Below are 22,246 nucleotides of genomic sequence, written 5' to 3'. Positions count from 1 at the left end.
CACCAAAAATAATATGCGCAATGTTCTCTTTAAAATTCACGTTCGCCCGCGTACGTGCATTCTGTGCGTGTAACCGAAATAGAATTAAGCAAACGTTTAGCCGTCTGTTACTACGCCGGGTTGTGCCGTTCTAAGGCACAGCACTAAAACAAAGCCCCATCCGACGCGAACCCCGCCCGGAGGGATTTCAATATCCTGCGGTATGACAATTTCCTGTGTCTGCCGCCTTGGAAAACCACTTCCACGTCCGACGCCTGTCCTATCCCGAACGACACACTGGTAGGGATTATCTTTCCGCAACACTACGACAATCGCGAGTGACACGCTTAAAGTGCCTCGCTTGGCGTGAGAAAGAGAGACAGTTTCGCGCTGTACTGATGCTGTAAATGGTTCCGCCGTTCCGCGCACTTTTATTGCTGGATCGGGCTGGCACTAGAAGCCCGAAGCTAAGCGAGTCAGCGAGTACCTGAAACAATGGCCTCGCGCAAGCAAAGGTTGGAGGTTGGATGCAAAGAAAATCTTTTGGCGTTTTGAAGAAATTGAACGCAAATTGGATTGCCCAAAAAATGGGGTTTTGTGCTCGTGCGGCAAGAATGTGCACGAGATGCTTGTGATTTAATTAGACCAAATTGAATTGCCATTGCTACATTTGGTGGAGGAAGCTGCGACACGGGTAGCAAGGTAAGCACGAATATTCTTCACTAAGTGGTACCATTTTGTTAGGGTTTTTTTTAATTCTTTTCCAAATATGTGCAGTGGGATTTTAATTTACAGCCATTTTAACGGGAGTGTTTACGATGAATGTTTTTATTAAAACACATATTGTTCATGTTTATATCATATTAGCAGAGGTTCTGATGTGTGGCAAGTTGTTAGAAAGCAACCAAACATTAATGAGGAATTTAAGGTTTAATTGGTTTCGTGAATTGCCTTGAGAGAAGAGGACATCATGCATAAATGTTGTCCTTTTCAGCATAATAATGAGAAAAAAAGGATGTCATTGTAATATAAATGTTTTAAGGATAACCTTTTTTTATTCTAACAATGAAACTTTCCAACCAAGATCGTTCCGCTTCAACACCACATCAAGAATAAACTTAAAAACAGTTTGAGTACAAATTCACCATCCTCGTGACAATGGCACCTTGGAGTTTGAGAGTTCTTAAGTGAAGAACTGTGCAGCCGGAGAAAACTTCAAACCAGTTTCTTTATCAACATTATCTTCTTAATTCGTTCATCCCGCTTAAATGATACAACCACAATGGGTACGACTGTTGTTGGCGACAACCAAAAATACACACAAACCGTGTGGTTTGAGCTCGGGTGGTGTCCTTTATGCTGGGAAAACACTTTTTGCAAAAATTCTTTTTAAAGTCCCCCATCGGCACACGGCAGAAACTTTTCCTCCGGGAAACGAGCAGCAGCAACACATACGAAGGCTTCGTTTGCTTTCCAGCAACCCCGTGGAACCACAGCGCAAATCAAACACGGGGCCTCGGTTCTGGTGTGGTTCACCTTCCGTTTCTACACCCTCGCGTTGGATGAAATGAAATTAAATTCCGGTTTGCGTTGATATCGTTCATTCAATTTACCATCCCTCCGCCCCCTGTGTGAGAGGCTATGGATAGAATATTTATGCCTCTGTGTGTGCGCGTGTGTATCTTCATATGTGGGATTGCTTTCCCTTATTGGTAGGAACCGTAGTTCAGGCCACACTAAATGTCCACCCGGAGCCACCGCTCATCAGCTGGCAATGCTCTCCAATGTCCAGGAAACAGCCTTCCCACGGCACCACAACCCCGTTCCCACACACCCCTCGGGTGAATCAATCATGCACGAGACCACCCCTCACCCCATTACCATACACTCCGGGTAAAGGTCCATTTGTGGGGCAAAAGATTGAGATGAGGGAAAAAAAAATCCTGCCCATTTATTTTTAGCACTGCTGCCCTCCAATTCTGGAAGCTTTCATCATTCGCAAATGGCTGTATCTACCGGTGGCAGGAGGACACTCGTTTGGCACAAGAACACCGGATGCGATAGAGCGGTGCCTGTGAGTTCAGGATATTAGGGCATGCTCCACACGACGAACCGTTGTGCCGTTTCCAAATTGCTTCCAGCAGAAGCAGGTGCAGCTCGGAGCGAATTTGATGAAGATTTCGGTTTGCTCCGGGAAAGGTAAAATCGCCCGTCCCGTCAGGTCTGTAGTATTACCACGGTCAGTCAATATTTAATATTGCTAGGATTACTGCTGTACAACGCCCCCCGTTAACGTGTGTGTGGACGTATGTTTTGCCATCGGTGTCGATCAAATAGTGCTGTAAATAGTGTGTGAGTGCTTTTTTTCGTGTTCTCCGCTTACTTTCCCACGCTCCCAAGCCCCAAACCGGGCTTCTGACCTCAATTACTGCCCGGTTGGTCCCGGTAGCTAATGGTGATGTTATGATGAGTGGTGAAATTATATGTGCCGGAAGAAAACGGAAAGGGTTTAGTCATAACAACGAGTACATTTATGAAATGTAGATTCGCTTTTAATGGTGAACCTTACGTCGGGTTGGGATTAGAAAATGGTCGCATAAGTGAAGGCGACCGGTGTGACGGTAACATGGTTGAACATTTAATGCTGCAGTTGTAACATTTGCAAGCAGGTAGAGTAAAAGGCAATTTTAGTAATTAAACTTCCATATACTTAATTTATATTCTTAAATTGCTCTTTTAAAAGTTACGGATAGCGAAAAACTCCCTGGTAGATGACAATCAAATGTAGCCAAAGTAAGCTTAACTTTAATTCAATTTAATCGTAAATTAAAGCTGCCTAAACTTTCCCGTAGAATGTCACCGTTTCATGAAACAATTTGTAAAATTATCAACATCTGCAATAGAATTGCAAATCGAACGTGATGAAGATGGAAAAACATAGAAAAAACGTAGAGACGGTAAAGTGAAGTGTTTCGAACTTTTCCCATTACCTGCTAAGAATAATGAACTACCAGCCAGTCTCTTTACCCCGTTCTTTATCCGGTCTGCGAAGAAGCCGTTAATTGAGGCAAGTTTTTAAATTAATAATTGCAGTGAACAACAACAAAAAAAACGTCACTGGAGATTAAGGGGATTATTCTCCCCGTTCGTTTGTTGTTGTTTAAAACCGGGTTTTTTTTTCATACAATCAGGTCAAACAAACTTTCTGAGATAGAAAAGAAATAAAAAGACCTGTGAAGAATAGTACCCAGCATAGCTCATTAATATAAATTCGTTTCTAAGGTTCTCCGCTGTCGTTGGGTGCGTGTCTGACCGACCTTTATTAATTCTTATTATAGGCTAAATGGTTAAAATAATGGTTCCGTAATACAGTGCGCGTAATGGAAATATTAACATACAACATGCTTTTGTGCGGTAGTACACGACCTGCCCGTTAATTCTCTCCTTGCTGCGTTTATGGTGCACTGGCCGTATCGAAACATTATCCCCAGCTCGGCAGCCATCTTCCAGTTCGTTTTCGAACGTCATTTAAGTAGCGGCACTTTGGCACTGTTAGCTTAATCAACCGTTTTATCCTGCCCAATCGTACACAATTATCTTCCGCTACATTCCGGCCGGAACAGGACCGAACATCTTCGATTGCTATTAAATTGAGATTTGCGACTCGAGAAATCAAGATACCGATCTGAATGAGCACTCGTAACGCTCTGTGTAACAGATAAAAGCACTTCTCGCTGTCGGACGTGAACGCTTGTACGGTGAAGGTGAGATCATTATTTTTAGATCGCAACCCCGTACCGGTCCCGTTTCGCCTTAAAAGCAAAACGATCCTTAATGCAATGGGAGAGCATCCAACGGTAGCGGATCGCGGGGCTGACCATACGGTTTGGACCAACGCAAAGACAAGCACATTGGTGGCAGGTTTATTGTTTTTCTTATGGAATCAATAAAATTGTCCTTATCACTTGGGGGGGCTTTTATTTCCATGGTACTGGTTTGCTTTAGACACGCGCACTTGTAAACAGAAGATTGGAAATAGGAATACAATTTCCTGGAACACTGTTTTCTTCTGTGTGTTATTGTGTTTAGTGAAAGTCGCCAATGATTTAAACATTTAAAGCGAAAATCTATCGGACCTGTAACTTTGACTGGTACCGTTCTTTCCGATCATAATATTAGTTTTAAGGATTAAACAACACTACTATGGATGGATGATGGATGCATTTTCTTTGCAAATTGGGTTTATGATGACTGGTTTTGATTGGTTGATTGTTAATGTTTAGATATAGGTAATATTGCAGAATATTCGATTTGAATTATTGCAAATTTGTCAGCAAGTAAATACAAAAAAGTGTCCTAAGATTGCTCCCTAGAACTCGTCGAAGGAGAAGAAAAGCAGAAGATGTTCGAGTACCCCGCCTTCTCCAAACGTAATTAATTAGGTCTATGCGAAGATTGACCGCAGCCAAGTACGTTCCATTAGCGAACTTGCCAGCAAAGCCATCATTTTTTTTAATTACTGATCTGAAAGAATCAAAAGAAAAGACGTGCACTCATCTTCTCAAGTTGGAGCACCATTGGAATATAGGACGCTTTATAAAGGAACTCGTTTGAAGAAGATGCAATTGATCTTGATCTCTGACGTAAAGCTGGTTAGTATCGATACTGTATATAATTTGATTTACCTAACTTAAAAATTTTCGCTAGAAAGTGAAGTAGAATTTTCAAACGAAAATTCCGGCAGATGTCTTGATGGCAAAAAAGATCGAAAAAGTCATCTTTTTTCATTAGCTCTTGTGTTGAAACAAATACCAACGTAGATATTGTCTGTTTTAAAGGGACACGAAGGCCACCCTCCGAGGCTCAAAAAGTTCACTAACAACAGTCAAGTGGTTGATGGAAAACATAAACCGTAGACCCGAGGATTTGTCTCGCTTCTTAGCAGGTCGATCCTTATCGCGATGAATTGTTCAATCTAGAAGTTTTTTATAACACTAGCCTGCTAAACATTTCTTACGGTGTTCAGATACCGTTCAGACCCGGCGGTCTGTTATATCACGCCCTGTAGGAAGTCAATTTTGGTGGACTTTGTTTGACACACGATTCGATATCGGTAATTGGTCAAACAAATTTTGATATTGTCCCACGAATAAAGGAAATAAAAATGAGGATAACTAAAACAGATTTAGCAGACAACAGCATAATGTTAAATAGCTATAATTTGTCTTTCTATGCTAAAAATAATAATAACCCTGCAATTAAAAAGATATTAACAACAGTAGCAGGTTTTAAAACATAACAGCAGTGATGTTTCCACAAATATGTTTCGCGCAAAACCTTATGGTGGGGAAAACGATTCATTTTTTAATGAATTGTCTCCATCACAACATTTGCCAAGGGTCTTATGAAAATCAAGTGCCGGCCACGGTGGAGTGCGTCAGCGCTAACCGTTTCACTTGCAGCAGTATGAGATATGTCTGCTGTGTAGGTCGTGCGGAGACAACCCGGCACCATCACGCCTGCCGTGTTGCGCGATAATCCTTAACGTCGTTCGTTCGCTCGCCTGTTTCGGACGACACCAGTACACCTCCGCGCGCGTTCTGTGTAATTCGAACGAGCTGCTTTTGTGCTGTGTATGTGTGCCCATATTGCATTTCTACCGAATGCTTCGGATTAAGCGAATTGCCAGTTCGTTGCTTTCACACATCCCACTTGCTACCATCCCGCGGGCAGGAATGTCGTACATTTCGTGAGCATAATTGCTTCTGGAGAAAAACGAGCTTCGGTGAGCGGTGAACGAGCGACGAGCAAACCCTGACCGTGCGCTAAAAGTTGTGCGATGGGAATGGGCCCAGTAGGGTGCGAAACATTATCAAAAGAAAGAAAATTATAGCGACGGAAAGCATTCCAACGCCGCAGCACAATCGCACTAAATCCATTAGCACGCGCTTCTTCATCATAAAAAAACGGTGACTAGGGCCTGGTTGGGTGTGTAAATAATTTCCTCACCGATTTTCCTCACGGTGAGCCGACATTTTGACTGACAAGCGCGTAATGAAGACGATGTTTTCCGTCTAGCCGAAGAGCTATGTCCCTTTTCGGGTTTCTGACTGTAAGAGACAGACAACATTTAATCGTCGGGGTAAACATCTAAGCTGCGCAATTGCTTATTTAGCTAAATAGAATGGAATTGGTATGAACGGATCGTTTAAGCAGAGCTTTTTACTAAAACAGTGTGGCATGAGGCTAACATCAGTAAAAAAAAGCAATCGAGCTGTGTACCTCATGGACACAAAACTCTTTAAATACATCAACCAAAACTGAAACCCAATAAGCGACCAACAATCGTTTGATGACGGTCTCATTTGGCCGTTGTTTTTCGCCACCCCAAACAATAATTCACCGAAAATAGCTTCTTCATTACACATCTACCGAGAAGGATTCATTATCCTTCCCGATAACCCACGGAGCCCACTGGGCCCAAACTCACTTTCCGGCATCGGTGTATGGGTAGATTGGGATTAATAATTTGATATGAAAAAGATCCCTGCCAGGGTGCGGGAAATATTCCGCTCAGCTGATACGCTACACCGACGGCAATAAACAGCTTCATGTGCGGTTGGATGGTGAAAGATAAATTGGTTACGATAAAATAAGCCCAATGCATGATTGCTGCCGCAAAACCGCTCATGTAAGCAACTTTTTTCCACAACAACAAGAAAAAAAAAACACATGCTCAGCTCGACGTTTTGAGTTTAACACGCGGTTTTGGGTTCGTGTGTGTGTGTCCTTTGCTTTCTTTTGTTGAAACGAGATAGCAATCTCTTTTTATCATTCGACGGGATAAAGCACGATTATGGTTCCGGACCGATCAACAGCGAAAAGGTTCCATCAAGGTGGCAGCAATATTCAACAAGACAAGGGGAAGAAAAAATGCTCAAACCCAAAAAAAAATTGGAAAACCACACATGGGAGACCGAGCTTCACACGCCCATGGTCTAACCACCTTAGAAACCGGGGAACGTTAGTCATGAATAAATTATACACTTTTTTTTGAGTGTCTTAGCTGCCACCTCGCAGGAAGTTGCCGTTCTGGCGGAGGCAGGGCGAACATTTGGTACCGTTGCGAATTGCCTCGATCTGGCAGAATTAGGGAGCAGAGCATTTCTCTAATAGCGAAATGGGCCACAGGTCTCAACGGTGCACAGCGTGTCCTTCGTCCCGTAACACACGAAGAAAGGAAGATGTGTGTGAAAATCCTATGCCCAACGACACGGTTCACGGATGGAAATGAGCTTTATTGCCCCCAAAATGGCAGTCAGCGATGGTCTGCGGGTACCGCAGCATTATTATGCTCATCGATTGTGGTTCTCCCTCCTCCCCTAATACAGATTACGTTCGATTACGTTGCCTCATCGCCGTTAACACGTTTGGCCTCCGGTGAAGGTAGTGTACCGAGAAGGTGTTGTTGTTTTATGCGACGATGGAGGCGCCTGGTGTATTGTGATGGAGGCGCCCAGTACGGACACGTGCTGCGAGTGATTACCGGAGTTACTTACGTTCTTCTTCATCCGATAGGATGAGGCGTCACTCCACGAGGTGACCATGATGTTGTCCTTGTACAGTGGCAGGGTAAACATGTTCTATTTCTTCACGTATCTTCTTCGGACTGTCACAAAGTACAAAAACAAAAGCACTCCTTTGCGCCTGTTTTCACCAGTGCACCGGTCCACAAAGGATTTTCTCAGCTGTTTCGGAGAAAAGGACAAGCTGCCGCTTCAACTTAAATCACAAACACACGCCCACACGACAGATCACAAACACACCTTCTCGTAGGTGTATTTCACTTGTAGCGATTTGAGAGAAAATAAAACAATAACACACGCCACCGAAAGCGTCCCGGAACTCAATCAGCACCAATTGCTTCCAATTAAGAGCAACACTCTTTCACTGGCGCTGCTTTTCACGTTCCCACCGCCGTAGTGGTGGTCGCACCGTGCACTGCCAATTTTATTGATTTGTTTACCCCGTGCACAATCGGTTTCGGGCGCGCAAAGGGGTCGCGTTTCTATTGCACTTGATTTGTTACGGCTTCTTGGCGTGGTTTGTCTTCGCCTTTTTTAGGAGTGTTGGTACGCCGTGCGCACCCCGGACGGTGGCTATCAATTTGTAGATTGAACAAAGGCTCGCCCTGGTCGAGATGTTGGCGTTGTTGGCTCCGACCGAGTTGGGTTTGTCCGTACCGTTCGGGCTTCAACAGCCGGTCGTTCAAGTTAACTGGACTGGAGGTTACAAACGAGGCGGACAAATTAGTTACCGGTCGTCAGATAATATCGCACGGTGATGGATGGTTTCTTCGATGAAAATGAACGAAATTTTCCCGCCTGTGGCAAGAATTTAAAAATGATTAAAGCCACGCAGGTTGGACGACCGCGGGCATTGGACCTTCTCAGATCTTCTTGGGACAAATCTTTAAAGAAACATTTTGCACAAAAAAGATCAACTCGACGGATCGATTTTGTATATCGCTTCTCCTTGAAAACCGCGTACAGTAAATACGCAGAAAAAAATCATCACCCCACGGCGGAGTGTTGGCCTGATTTAATTGACTTTGTTTAAAAATAATTCTCGTATTCTCGTGTGGATGAAAGGGAAACGCAAAAAATAGACACTCGTACAGCCGTACAAACAACCCACGCTCACATACAAATTCCCAACCAATACCGGCGTTGTGTCTCGATGGTGCTGGTGGAGGTCGTTACATTGTTTTGGGAGTCAAAACGTAGGAACAAATTGAAATTGGTTCCCGGCAGCGACAGTTGGAACACCGTTCGAAAACAAAACACCACCTTAATAAGCGCTCAAAGTGTTGTTAGGTTTGATCTGATCTTAACAAGTCCAATCAGAAGAATGGCGCCTAGTACAGGCACGGAAATGGGTGAATTATGCTGTAGTTAGTAGCGCGGAATGAAACAAGCGCACTCAATGGTAATCGCCGGAAGGAAGTGAAGTGACCGAATCAACACTTCACCCATTCGTTTCGTAACAGGTGACACCGAAAACAATCTCAAGGACAACGTGGTCGAACACCAACATAAAAAAACCGTGCACCAAAACGCACTTAGCGTGATTAGCTTCATCCGCGTTAAAGTAAGGCAGCAGATACACCACACCGACGACAGTACACTAGCATCTCATTATCACACCAAAACTTTCCACCGTCCAAAGTTATTGCGAACATTTCGGCGGAAAACTTTGCTCGTCTCGATTTAGATTATTTTCGCATTGAAGAAATGTGCACGGAAGTTAACTCGTTTGGAGGCCCTATTACCGATAGAATACTCCCGAGCTTGCGGCTATGCTCTGCTTTACGCTTCAGCGAGAAGTTTTATTTTGTTCTAGTTGCCGCTTATCATTCCGCTTGCGGAACCATTTTTTTGGGCACTTTTTACTCCGCAACACACGCGACTCTAATGCGTCAAGATCGGTAGGAAAATTTCGACTGACATGCACGGCACATCCGGAAGAAAGACGACCGGCCCGAACCGCAGCGATCATCCCGACGTTGACACGATCGTAGAAGTTGGGCAGCTGTCAAATTGCTCCCGTTTGTCGCTGTGTGGGTAATAGGGGGTTGCGCCGACGATGGCGCAACAGCACAACAACACACCACGGGTACGGGGGCGATGCACATCGGACACGTATGGCAAAACATCCTAAACCGTCATCATGCGCCGACGGCGTGTATCGCATGTGTGCATGGGCCACGATCGATGGCAAACTTCGGACCGATGGTGATTGTGTTGTGTGGGTGTCCAAAGCGGCCAATGTTTCTTGTGTGTTGTTTTGCCCTTTTTTCCCTGCTACCATACGGGTATAGCTGTGTGCGTTTTGCTTGAAGGAAGTTACTCACTGGGTGTGAGAAAATGGGTGAAGCAATATTCACCATCGTCTCATAATTCGATTTTTTTTTCTCGAGCGTGGTGAAAATGATATTTTGTGAGGAAAGAAATTCACCAACGGGCGTGCGATGGAAATGGGAAAAAATAGCACATTTACCGAGCAAGATTGATTATATTTTCAATTTTTCGCATGCACGTGTCATTCACCTCGCTTTGCAGGGGTTTTCGGGATGAAATATTAAATTGGGAACTATTTTGCGGGATTCTTTTTAAGTTGAGATGGAATATTTGGAATTTATTCACGAGGTGAACTTGACGCTTGACACATCAGGAGGAAAATTTAGTAACGAATCAATTTTATTTTAAACAATTTCCAGCAAAATGGGAAATATTTCGTAACTATCCCCCTCCACTTCAACTTGAAAAGAGTTTAGAAATGGCTCGAACGTTGAAATTGCTCACAGGAAATCGAAAAACCAATGACATTTGATGAATGTAATCTTAAACTCATTGCAGTATTATCCTATGGTATTGGAGTTTTCCTCAAAACATGCATTCAAATGTAATATTTAATTAGATAATCATTACACTAACGCTCGGACTAAAAAATGAGGTCAGATTTTATGAGTGATACACAACCATTCCAAAGCCTGTTGCATGCTGTGGCCATGTTCCAATTATATCCGCAATATAGTGACACACACACACACACACACACACACACACATACACAAAGGTAACAATTTTCCGCTTCTGCTTTAAAGTTTTCCACCTTACAACCCCCAAGGACACATTGGGCACAATAGTGCCAGTGCACGAAAAGTAACACATCACCGGGCTTTATGGCATCAATTGCGGTGCACAATCAGAATCGGGCTTTCAATCGCTGGTACTGCGTGCTCTAGATTGGCTAACGTATCATCAGCTGACAGCGTACGAAGTGACACATTTACACACACACACGAAGTAGTGAAGACCGCCCTTTGCCTAGACCACTGGTCAAAATTTATTGCTACAATTTCGCGTCAGTCATCGCAACGGCCGTCCGAAAACAACAACATCAGTATCCCACTGATGTTCCGGGGACCCTCTCTCACGGGAACACGAAACAAAAGTTCTAAGTCACGCAGAGCCGAATTAGCGCGCCGTCCCCAAAGCAGGCTCGCGCGGTAGCTTCATGCTTCATGATATCACAAATCACGGTACCGAAACCACTTCAAGCGGTATGTGGATAACTCCTCGGTTGTCTATGCCTCCCGTTGTCTGTTGTGTTCTCCTGCTTCTTCTAGTACTTACTACTGCCCCCAGACACTGTGTCAGTGACGGGAGGAGTTTGTATAATAAACGTGAAAAGCCGAACGTTGGGAACGAAAGCCGGGACGACACGAACGGTGAGGTTTGCTGAAGTTGACTACGTCAAAAAGTGCGCGGTAGTCACGCAAAGCAAAGCCTGGATGTCGTGCCGATTGGCATTTTTGATGATTTGCCGGTAGACCTGGAACCCGTCGGAGTTGGGTTTTTCTTTATCGTCGGCACAGGTAAGATAGATAAACGCACCACGTTCGATGACCGTAGCTATTCGGGAACCATTTCGTAAACGGTAGATCATTATTCATTATCACGACCGAAAATTCATTGCCCCTGGAAGACGAACGCACTGTTTGACTTTGTTGGGTAAATCTCCCTTTCAGGTGGAATACGCCAGCTACCGACAGTTGGCTCGGCGGGGTTTTTGGTTGTTCTGATGACGCCCCCTGCTGGACGCTAGCGACTAGCGATATTGCCAATATGGCGTTAATAATCCTCTCTCGACCGTGACCGCCATTATAATAATAAAGTCCTAAATAAGCAGACCAATATTTGAGGCTACTGATTTTACCTGTTCCACTCGGTTGTACCTTTTAATATAGTAAGATACACGGTAAACGTGTGGTGAATCGTTAACGCACAACTGCTGCTACAGCAGGAAGCTTGTGCTGGTCGGGCAAAAATTGATCTGTACACTTGCGCCCTTAGCGCTCTCATTCGCTTGATAAAGCAATTCACCAACGGAACTGCCTGGGTAGGGAACGCAACATTATCCCACCACCATTGGACAATCGCACATTTACGGCGTTTTGACAGCTGGATCAACACGCGCCCCGTTGTGGAAGGGACAGACAAGCTCTCACCTAATGAGATAATTAACATACGAATAGTAACCCCTAATGAACAGTGTACGTCCCAAGAATGTTGCCGCGCTATGTATCATTAGCACCTGACCCGTGAAGCTTTACATTCCGTGGGCAATATCGTTGGTTAACGATGAACCTTTGAGCAAAAGCGCGTGTAGCAAACGGTAACGGACCGATAGCGCTTCCGGTTAGCGTTTGCACCTAGCGCAACCTTCCCGCACAGGTTTCCAAAATAAGTGAAAGCACCGCATAAAAGCTATTAAATGCTGGAATGTGCGTGTCTTTGCGTCGATAAGTACTTGCCGGCTGGCCGGACCGGGATATTCTAGGGACAGCGTGTTTCGTGTGGGTGCGTGCACCCAAACCTGGAGCACCGTTGAAGGGCAACTGTGCAACAAGCGATCAAACACAGACCTTTTCCTTTACTGTCATTGCCAAGGACGGGAGTATTGTACGGTCAACAATTGTTGGGTGAAACACTTTGACGTGAGTGTAACGTTTAGACGACTAAACTCATCAAGAAATCGTACAAATTTAATCTGACATAAGAATTAGATTGAGGAGATCTTTAGGAGATCTGCGAAGGCTTAAAGCTACTAAATGGCCATGAAACTCACCTGTTCATACTTTTCACACTCGTAAAAGTGTATGTGTAGCAGTGGATCCTGGGGATTTTTGAGCAGATACACCAACCCAAACTCGGGCCCAAAAATTTCCGCCACATTGTCGTTGCCGACCGTGATCGGCTGTGGTCGTGTGCTGGCCGCTTTCGGTATAAGAAAGTCGGAATTCTTTTTGCCCTTTTCCTGCTTCACGATCACTCTGCCAAAGGGGGGCCACAACGAAGAAAAGAGAAAGAACAAGAACACGAGTTAGTTTCAACCACTGCCACTTATCATTCCATTCATTGCGCCCAACACCAGCGGGCTTGGGCTCTGGGGAGCCACCATCCGTTACCTGCAGTAGCCGAGGATGTATTTCAGCTTGTGCTCGAACTGTAGCTCAAAGTCCGTGTTGTATGCTGCCAGCACGCCGTCCTCAACACCGACCGATAGCTGGAAGAAAATCGACGAAAGAGAAAGCGGGAAATTAGTTCGCATAAGAAGCACATGCAATCAAATCACCTTCCGTGCGCGGTTAGTACCGGTACACGTCTGAAACGATAAATCATGATAAACCCCCAAAGGACAATCTCGTCTGCATCACCGGAAATGAACAACTGTGTTCGGGGGGGAGTGTAAGAATGAATCGTTCGATTGGTAAACCAGACTAGACTTAGGCTAGACTGGAGTAAGTAGTAGGAAGTGGCCTTGGTTAGCTGAAGAATATCAAGTGGTAGTTTCGTTACAGGTGACAGGTGACAGGAGGTGGCAATGTTGTGAGTCTAACTGACATTTAATACTCTGTATATGGCGAATTTCTTACAAATTTTAAAAATTAAGACATTCATCCTTCATTGGGAGTCCTTTGTTTTCTACACCAACAACCCAATTATTCGATCCTCCCTATAGCCAAACTAAACAAGAGCAGAAAAATTGCACAAACAATAATAAACATGGCATTTTAATGTGTAAAACACATGTCAACGACATTGGCAAACAGCTGCGCAATATAAACTCCATCATATCCTGAACCGACCCTACACCATACTGCAGCTCACGGGCTGTGTAAGCTTGATGCTTATGACGACTTACAACGATTCGTAGCAGATCTTGCTTCGGCCATACTGTACTACCCGCCCCTGCGAGAAGTTTAATTTAAAGTGTCTGCTGTATTGGGCCGGGTTATGACAATGCGATGGAGTAACCACCCATGTAAGCAAGCCTGTCGAAGCCAATCCGGCGGAAAACTTTATGGATACGAGCAACGATAAAGTGTGCCCGGGTGTAGTTAAGCTGTCAAAAAGGTTGAGAATAAGTTGTATCCGTACGATGGTTGCAGTTTTCCCTCCCAGTTTGTTTTTTTTTTTATTTTCCCTCGGTGCTCTTCAAATAACTGCTCTCCATAACCTTCGACACCCGCTAAGCTCAAAACTTTCGTTGTGTGAGGGACCTTCCCAAACGAGACAGACACTTAATTGTGGCCCAACCGGTAATGGCGACCGGTTTACCGTACTAACCGGTCGATAACGATGACATTTATCGTGAGGGAAAGTAGTTTTCTTACACCATACCGGAAGCTTTCGCTTTTTGGCCCTTCTTTTCATCTCCTATTGCTCTTGGGTGTAAGAGAAAATGTCCCAGCCACTAGCAGTTACTCGGAAGTGGTCAGAATTGCGCTCGAGAGAAGCGACATCCGGGCATGGTCCGGATTTTGACAACACCAACGCATAAAACCTCCATTGGCACTAATTGGAACCAGGGAAGGATGGGAGGAAAGGATATGTTCTTCGCCCGGGAGAACCCACCCAGGTTGTCAATAGCACCGCGGGTGGGATGTGAACGAATGGAGCGCTCCTCGCAGGAGGGCTCCCATCCACTGTCCGGGGGTTTGCCTCGGTACGAAATCCCATCACGAGAGCGAAACTCATCACCATTTGCAACACCCCAGAAGGACAGCTTTGGATTGCTTTCGGCGAGGCCTATTCTGTACAGTGACTCCCAGGAGGACAATAAATCCGCTCACTTCAAAAGCAACGACTTGAAAGTGAGGCGAACGAAGCACAAGAAGGAAGAAAACAAGAATGGCTATAGAAAAGAGGGTTTTTTTTGTTGGTCTTTGCCATCAAAACCACGATGGCTTGTAAAGTTTTTCATCTCGAAGGAAGAGAAGCCATAACTAGTGTTTCTTGTTTTTTTCTCTCTCTAGAAGTTCTTATAATGCACTGCACACATATTGTACAGAAATAGTTTTAAGCTTCGTCAGAAAACAGCTTGCAATGAAAGCTGGAACGAGACAAGCTGGAATGGAAAATGGTAGCAAAAAAAAAAGCGAGTGAGCTGATCAAGAACATACGATTTACTGGTATTTAATGGAAACTTTTTCTACTTCTAACGCAACTTACATTTGAGCTTTTAAATAATTTCTAGTGAAACTGCCTTAACACTTCTGCACAGATATATTATCCGGGGAGCTTCATCGATTTGTTCGCTGTCACGTGCATGACGCTGGAGTGGATCTCGCGATAAATGACGTTAGGCTTTTTATCGTCCCTCCCAACAAAAACCACTTTCATTTCGCTTTATTACAATTTTAATGTCATTTGGCGCCAATGGGAAGCCCTTTCCTTTCGGTAATTAAATTTCAGCTGTGATATGACGAGGTGGAGTTTCTCCCCTTTACGGTGGCGCTCAGTTTTGTGGATAGTTAAAAAGCAGCCCGAAGGAAGGTGCAATTTTAGGTATACGTGCTTTGGGTGTGTACGTATGCGACAGTGGTTTAACACCGTACGAATACACCTTATTGGAATATGCATCTCTTTTGGGGGCATGTGTCCATTTTATATGCTCCTCAAACATATCTCTTTCGTTATGTCGACCGCCGTGAAGAAGGTCATGATCGGAGTTTAATAACATTAGCCGAAACTTCGTTAGGTCAGAAAAGTCACCGGTTGATATCGTGTTGATAGTCTTCGGAGTTTGCAACAGCTCAACCACATTACCAGCGTAACTGAATTATATTTTTTCTCCTTTTGTTGTAAGATTTCCTGATAAAGTGTGATCACATTTGGCTAATGAGTTCTGCAATTTATACGTTACGTAACCTAGTGTAACTTAATTTGCCATGGAGATAACATACTGCAAATGCGTTGTTTATGATAAAAAGGAGAAATACTTTGCGAGTTCTCAAAAAGAAACGACTCTTACCAAAGCTATGGTTGATAGCGGCATCAACATGGTGTAGAGTTGATAAATCCGTTTATGGTGTGATTTTAATTAATGCAAATTTTATTTACTGAATTTATAATTGTTTCGCTGTAATTTCTGCGTCACACCCACTCTGGACTGGAGAAAAAGGGTGAACAAATTACTCTGAAAGCAACTAGGGAATGCGCAGGGAGCTTTCATCTGTGATGTTTGAATATTTATAGGATTGTTTTTTTGGTAGTATACTTTTCAAGAATACGATTAACTTTAAGAACTTGCAGAAATTTTACGATTTTTATTAGTGGTTACTAAACAAATAATTTGAAAGAGCTGTACTATGCTGTAATGTATATAAAACTTCAACTGTAATGTATACTAAACAACAGACATTCAAATGCTTCAAATGTGGATGCTTTAATTTAGGTAGAATTGTTTAACCTCCAAAGTTTAAAGTTTTTGGAAGGATATGGAGTCGATTTTGTGTTCAAGTTTTGGTTCAATAAGTAGTAGTTTTAGCGTTAAATTGATAAGTTTTAGTTTATCAATTTGCTATACTGCATACAAATGACAAAATACAAACAAATCACATTTGGATATAATTTAAAATATTATTCACGGCTGAGCATAAAAATATGCTCCCGGGATGCTCTTTCGCTGTTCGGTGAAGGAAATGTCTCCAAACTACTGTGGATCGTACTTTAAATTAGGATTCCAATAGATTTAAACAATAAGAATTGACCAAATTGCTTCTGTTTATACTTCAAATTTGGAAACAGAATTAAAGATATTTGCTGGTAATACATCCAACATGTCCTGGGATATTTCGACAAAAAAGGAAAAAAGCTTATTAAGAATCGATTTGAACGAATAAAAGTTTAATCCCCTAGCAAACTATAAATCATCGGTTTAAATCCCATCTGAATCCAGTCTCCATAACTTTAGTGGATGATTTTCCCCCCAATGTAGAGCAAAGCTTGATCATGCGTAAGTACAACTGAATGCTATAATCGTTAACTATTTATTCTCTGTTTGGAATGAAATTTGTGGTAAATAGTCTTCACGTTTGCGCAAATCAAGTAACTTCCCATTGAATACAGCGGCAGTAAAGACAAAGTGCCCAATTGCTCCCACATTACAGATAAATGTCGTACGAGAAAATACAAAGTAATCGTTGGCACACATTTACGGCCGGACAGTCTACTGCAAAAAAAAAAACAATCGCCAAAACCCCTGTCCCAATAAGTTCCGATGAAACTGTTCCATCTATTCAACGGTACCATTCAAAAGGGTGGATTTATCCGGTCCGTGCTGTTTGACTTTTAATAATTGATGAGAACGTAATCTCGTTAGGCGGATGAATGGCTTTTTTTTTTGGTTGACTCCACCATCTTCGGTATCAACGATGTATCAACACACAGAACATAACCCTCACGGCGCACACAAACAATTTTAGCGCGAAGAGAAAGAGGGATGGTCGGGGGAGTGTCCATTTTTGCACACATACAAACCTCCACCGAAACCGATGTGAGCTAAAACCCCGTCAAACAATTCAATCGCGAAATGCGTACCATGTTGCGAACGCATTTCCGATGGAAAATCGATATTTTCCACGCCGAAACTGTGCGGAGCAGAAGGATGTGGCGCGGATGGCGTCAAGTTTGGAACCGAACCGATGGCCGGGATGGACGGGGTGGGTTTTGTAGTTTGTGCCGGATGGTATGCACGCAGGGTGCGATTCTGTAACGCAACGCCACAACGGACACTGACGGGCAAGGATGTTCAGATTTGACGGTTGGCTGAGCTTTTTGGACCGTTTGGAGAGTATGACTGTTCAAAGCCATACCCAAGGCGGTGTTCTGATTTTGCGTGTGTTGGTGTGTTGTGCTGGTCGTTTTATTTGCTCCCCAGTGGGACTATACATTGGGGCTTTTGGGTTTGCTAGTTGTTGGACACATTAGAATGGTCCTTTTTTTGTTGTTGGCCAGAATCCCAGTACGGGAAAGGTCACCCGAATGGTGGTACAGGGAGGTGTAAAGTTAGCTGACAGTTTAGTCGGTCAAGCATTTTGACGTTGCTGTTGCCGTCAACCGTTCTGGGGTGAAGTTGCACATTAATTGTGTGGTACACTTACCGTTACATAACTTTCGTGGTTTCTAATGTCGGCGATGGACCACGGTAGCATTGCGGCCGAAAACCGTGGATCGACCGATGCGGATCCACGCCATGTAAGCGTCGTCAGGCGAGTCTTCATCGTCGCGGCCGTTGCGTTCCGGTCCAGCTTTACTGTGGGGCCGTTGCTGCTGCTGCTTTTAACCCGCTGCTCGTGGTGTTTGGGGTTTTGATTTCTGTGGCGCAGAAGCTACGGCAGCGGCAAACCGTTCCTTTGGCGGTAGGTTTCTTTGGCAAAAGCAGGACAAAAGCGTACGATAAACGATGCGGTGGTTTGAAAGCTTTACCACAAAGCTACATTCACGGCAGACATGCACCACCACGCTGAACGATACGCTCTCGGTAGCACTGGGATGTAAATGCACTGTACGTGATAATAATGCACAAACTTTACGGTTTTCCGCTAAATGCTTTCACACGCTTGCGCTCACTTTAAATTGCGCTGTAAAATGCGATAAATTTGCTTTTCTTTTATTTCGCTATCTTCACTAACAGTACGCGATTATAGTACACACCGGATGATGTCGCACGGCTTCACACACTGCACTGAATTAATACATTAATATGTAATACGATTTGGTGAGAAGAACAAAATGTAATTATCTTTCGAAAGGTTGCGGGAATAGAATAAGCGAACAAGCAGAAGGCACTTTTATGCGTTTTTAAAATGATCAAAGCACTTTGCATTGCGCCTAAATGTAGGCAGTGCGCTGCACAGTTTTAAATGAGAATTCAAAACAATCACCTGTCTGGGTCTCACGTTAACGATCAAAGCAGGCGTCATTTAAATTAGCACCGATGATCCATGGAGACAATAAGCAACAAACGGTTTGAGAGCCCTTTTTTATGTGAATGGATCGATTGAAAGTTAGTATTTACAATTCACTGTAGTTGTAAATAACAACAACAACAACAACAATTGCATTCTCTTCAGCTACATGTTAACAAACGTTCGCTAGCGTACAGTTGCCGCACAGGGCGAAGAAAAGTGTATGTACACATTTTCACCTTCACAAACCCTCCCATAAGCACGCGAATCGATCAAAGAAAAAGGGCAGCAGAGTTTTAGCGATGGCATTCGGCCGAGGGTAAGCGGTGAGCGGATTTTGCAGAGCCGTTTCCCCTCGCTGTCTTTGCACGAAAGGAAAATTTTGCGTCTCTGGCCACCCTTGAAAAAGCAATCTTATTTCCAGTCCTACACACGTAACAACCAAAGATGGCAGTTCTGGACGGAAGGAGTACTGGCCAGACACACAAACCTACACCAGGTCCGTAAGCAGGGAAGGGCTGAGATGAAGTTTTAGCAGCACAAGGGTAAAGAAAAATCAATCCCTCTCACGGCGCTGTGCAGCACAAGAACGCAAGAGGGCTTTGTATGTGCGTGCGTGTGTGAGTGTACGTTTTTTCCCTTCTTCATTCGTAACAATGCGCACAGAGGTAAAACCGTACCAGGCCCCTTCACACGTCCGTAGGTTTGCGATTAGTGCGAGTTTTCTTTCATCTTCTCACTTTTTCCTCCCCCGGGGGTCGGTACTGTGATGCACTTTTGCGAATTCTTCCCCCAAGAAGAAATGTGAGAATTTCACTGCAACCGAATGCTAATAATAAACTAACACCAGCACCTTCCCTGTTGGTCCGTTTTTTCCTTACACCACTGCCACGGAACACGGTTTTACACGGCTGGAACCGATGGGTTTCGCTTACGACTTTCGCTGCCGTTGTTGACGCCTCGCGGGTTGTGTGTGTTCTCTTCTTCGGTGTGCAAAACAAACCCGAGCATCGCGAAGTTTATGCTCGGTCTTTTATGCTGTTTCTATGCTGTGCGTTTTTATCCAATAGTTCGGCACTCGAAGGGGGTCGATGTTATGCTGCCTGCTGTTATGTTTGAAGTTGGGCTGTTGTATTGCCGGAAAACAGTCAGTCGTATGAACAGTATTGCTAAAACATGTTGAGTTACTAAAAAAAATTGAATTGTAATGCTTTTGAGAGATGTTATTGGACATAAATATGTCCAATGTCGGTTGTGGATACATAAATATGTAGCACCATGTAATTTACACCTGCCGAGTGTGTTTCATCTCTTTTACGTGAGAGGGCGCAGCGTTGTTATGTTTAAACAATGACAGTTATTCGCACTTCAAGGAGTTTCAATATCAACCAAACTTGTTTTATCGTAATGAAACAACATGATCAGCAAGAAAAAGAATATTCATCAAACTTTTCGTTTACGGTCAATGCATTTTAAGAAAAGAATATACGTTTTTAACTTGAACTTTCGCGATGCGATAGTGATACATAATTGCTATTAATTCTTAAAATATAACGATCCGTGATGTCATCGCTTCACTGAATTTTTGTGAAGTTATACGGAATCTTCTATGTTGATCTTTGTTTAGCAACTCCTAAAAAACAAAATCATCATCATCATCATCATCATAGCACATAAATAAAACAAGCAGGCAGTCAACTGTCAATTCGGTGCCGTCATGTTCGAGCTGTCAAATTTGTCCCTTTGCACGAGGCCCGTTGTTTAGCGTACCCCGATGTTTAGGTTCAGTTCATTGTTGTTTTTCTGTCGCAATGGTTGGTGGTGCAGTAACGATCGAAAATACATAATTCTTTTGCATTGGTATACCGTTTTTCTAAGCATTTGGTAATGGAATCCATTAAAATCTCCCCAAATACACACTCCACATTTAAAGGGCACAGTGTAGAGATGTGATGCGCAAACAACGCGTTGTTCGGATGACTGTTCGGATGATGTCAGTTTTGTAGTGAAACAAAAAGTCAACATCAATTTTACGGTTGATATGTTAACTAGGAAAAGAGCTAAAAGTGATTTACCTTTGTTCGAAGGTTGGTAAACATTGCACCAAACAGAAGCCACTACATTACGCAGTTTGACAAAGCTACATACAGTGAATTTGCGACCAAAATTAGCAAATGTTTATCACATTTCGCGCTGGGGTTGTAAAACCCCCTTCGGTTGGCCTTCAGTCAGAAAGTGTTCCCTTCTCGTACGTGCCCAACTGGGGGGGATAAATTCGTGCATGTGCTGGTATATGTTTACCGTGCCCGTTCTTTGGTGCGTGCCTATGCACCCATTACTATGCGCTAAAACTTACATTGAAGGGTTATAAAAAGAAAGATCCTACAACGGGGTAAAACAGCGTACGAGCGAAAGCAAATGCGCTCCCCACGCACACACATGAACGAGTGCATTCGAAACATGCACTGCGGTCCAAAGTTTGACCAGGTGACGGCATTTACGATGCAAGCCATCACGCAAAACAACATAACAGCTGTGCCTTCAACGCGAGTTCCCAGTTTGGGAAGCATAAGCAGTGAGTGTGTGTGTTTGAAAGAAAAGTGCAAAGAAATAGTAGTAAGCCTCATGTCCTCCTTTCCGGTCATTCGCGGCCTAAATAGTGGCCTGTAACTAGTTCCAGTAGGATATACGACGTTTTTCGTATTGCTGTTGCAGTCGTATATCCATTGACCACGGTGAAAATGCGCAAAGGGGAAACGGATACGCAAAAAAAATGGGGAGTTATTCCATGTACTTGTAGTGTGAGCACAATAGAAGCAACCATCGGCGCTACCTTCTGTTACCCCTATTTTATCATCATCATCGGCAGCAACATCATCATCCGACGCACCGCACAAAACTCACAGCAGGCGGGGTATCTTAAGGGGAGCACAACTCTTCACGGTTATCCCCGTTGTTACTTTGTTGGTTGCCGGTGGTTAAGAAGCTGCCCCATGTAGAAGTTAAGAAATTCATCTACACAAAACGAAGAGGCAGCAGTACTGTTCGTTGTTGCGGGCACAAAAAAGCAGCTGAAAAGTGTGATGATTTTAAGTGTGGTTCATTTTTCATCAAGAATTTTCCATGTGTATGTGTTTGTGCAAATAGAGCATTTGAAGCGTTATGTGAATACGGTATCTCATTGTTGCCTTATGCTTCTGCTGCATCCCAGCTGGCAACCAAGTGATAATGATTGTGTTTCCCTTGTTTTTCACGATTGGTTCTCTCTCTCTTTCTAGCGCGTGTTCTATTTTTTCATTAGCAGCGCAATTCTGTTTATAGCTTGAATCTGTGTATCTTTGTGTGCGTGTGTGCTGGTTCTTAAATGTGTGTTTTATTCTTCTAAACGACGAGGAGCGTAAGTGGGGATGTGAAGTGAAAAACTGAATGTTTCCTATAATCCACGCA

The 22,246-nt window shown here is 43.7% G+C and overlaps 1 protein-coding gene across 1 annotated transcript in view; it reads right to left on the bottom strand.

The window, feature by feature from the left end:
* LOC128302535 (TBC1 domain family member 4) overlaps positions 1-18,112 on the bottom strand; it is a 28,725-nt gene extending 10,613 nt beyond the window's left edge. Inside the window, exons 1-3 of the mRNA XM_053039713.1 lie at positions 17,993-18,112; positions 13,013-13,110; positions 12,673-12,877 (exon numbers count right to left, since the gene is read on the bottom strand). Of these exons, the coding sequence (XP_052895673.1) occupies positions 12,673-12,877; positions 13,013-13,110; positions 17,993-18,112 (423 nt within the window). The remainder of the gene's footprint in view (positions 1-12,672; positions 12,878-13,012; positions 13,111-17,992) is intronic.
* Positions 18,113-22,246: the final 4,134 nt, after the last annotated feature.

Source organism: Anopheles moucheti, chromosome 2 (genome assembly GCF_943734755.1).
Source record: "Anopheles moucheti chromosome 2, idAnoMoucSN_F20_07, whole genome shotgun sequence".
NCBI classification, from domain to species: domain Eukaryota; kingdom Metazoa; phylum Arthropoda; class Insecta; order Diptera; family Culicidae; genus Anopheles; species Anopheles moucheti.
The sequence above is the reverse complement of the archived record's forward strand: the minus strand, read 5'-3'. Positions and strand labels throughout refer to the sequence as shown.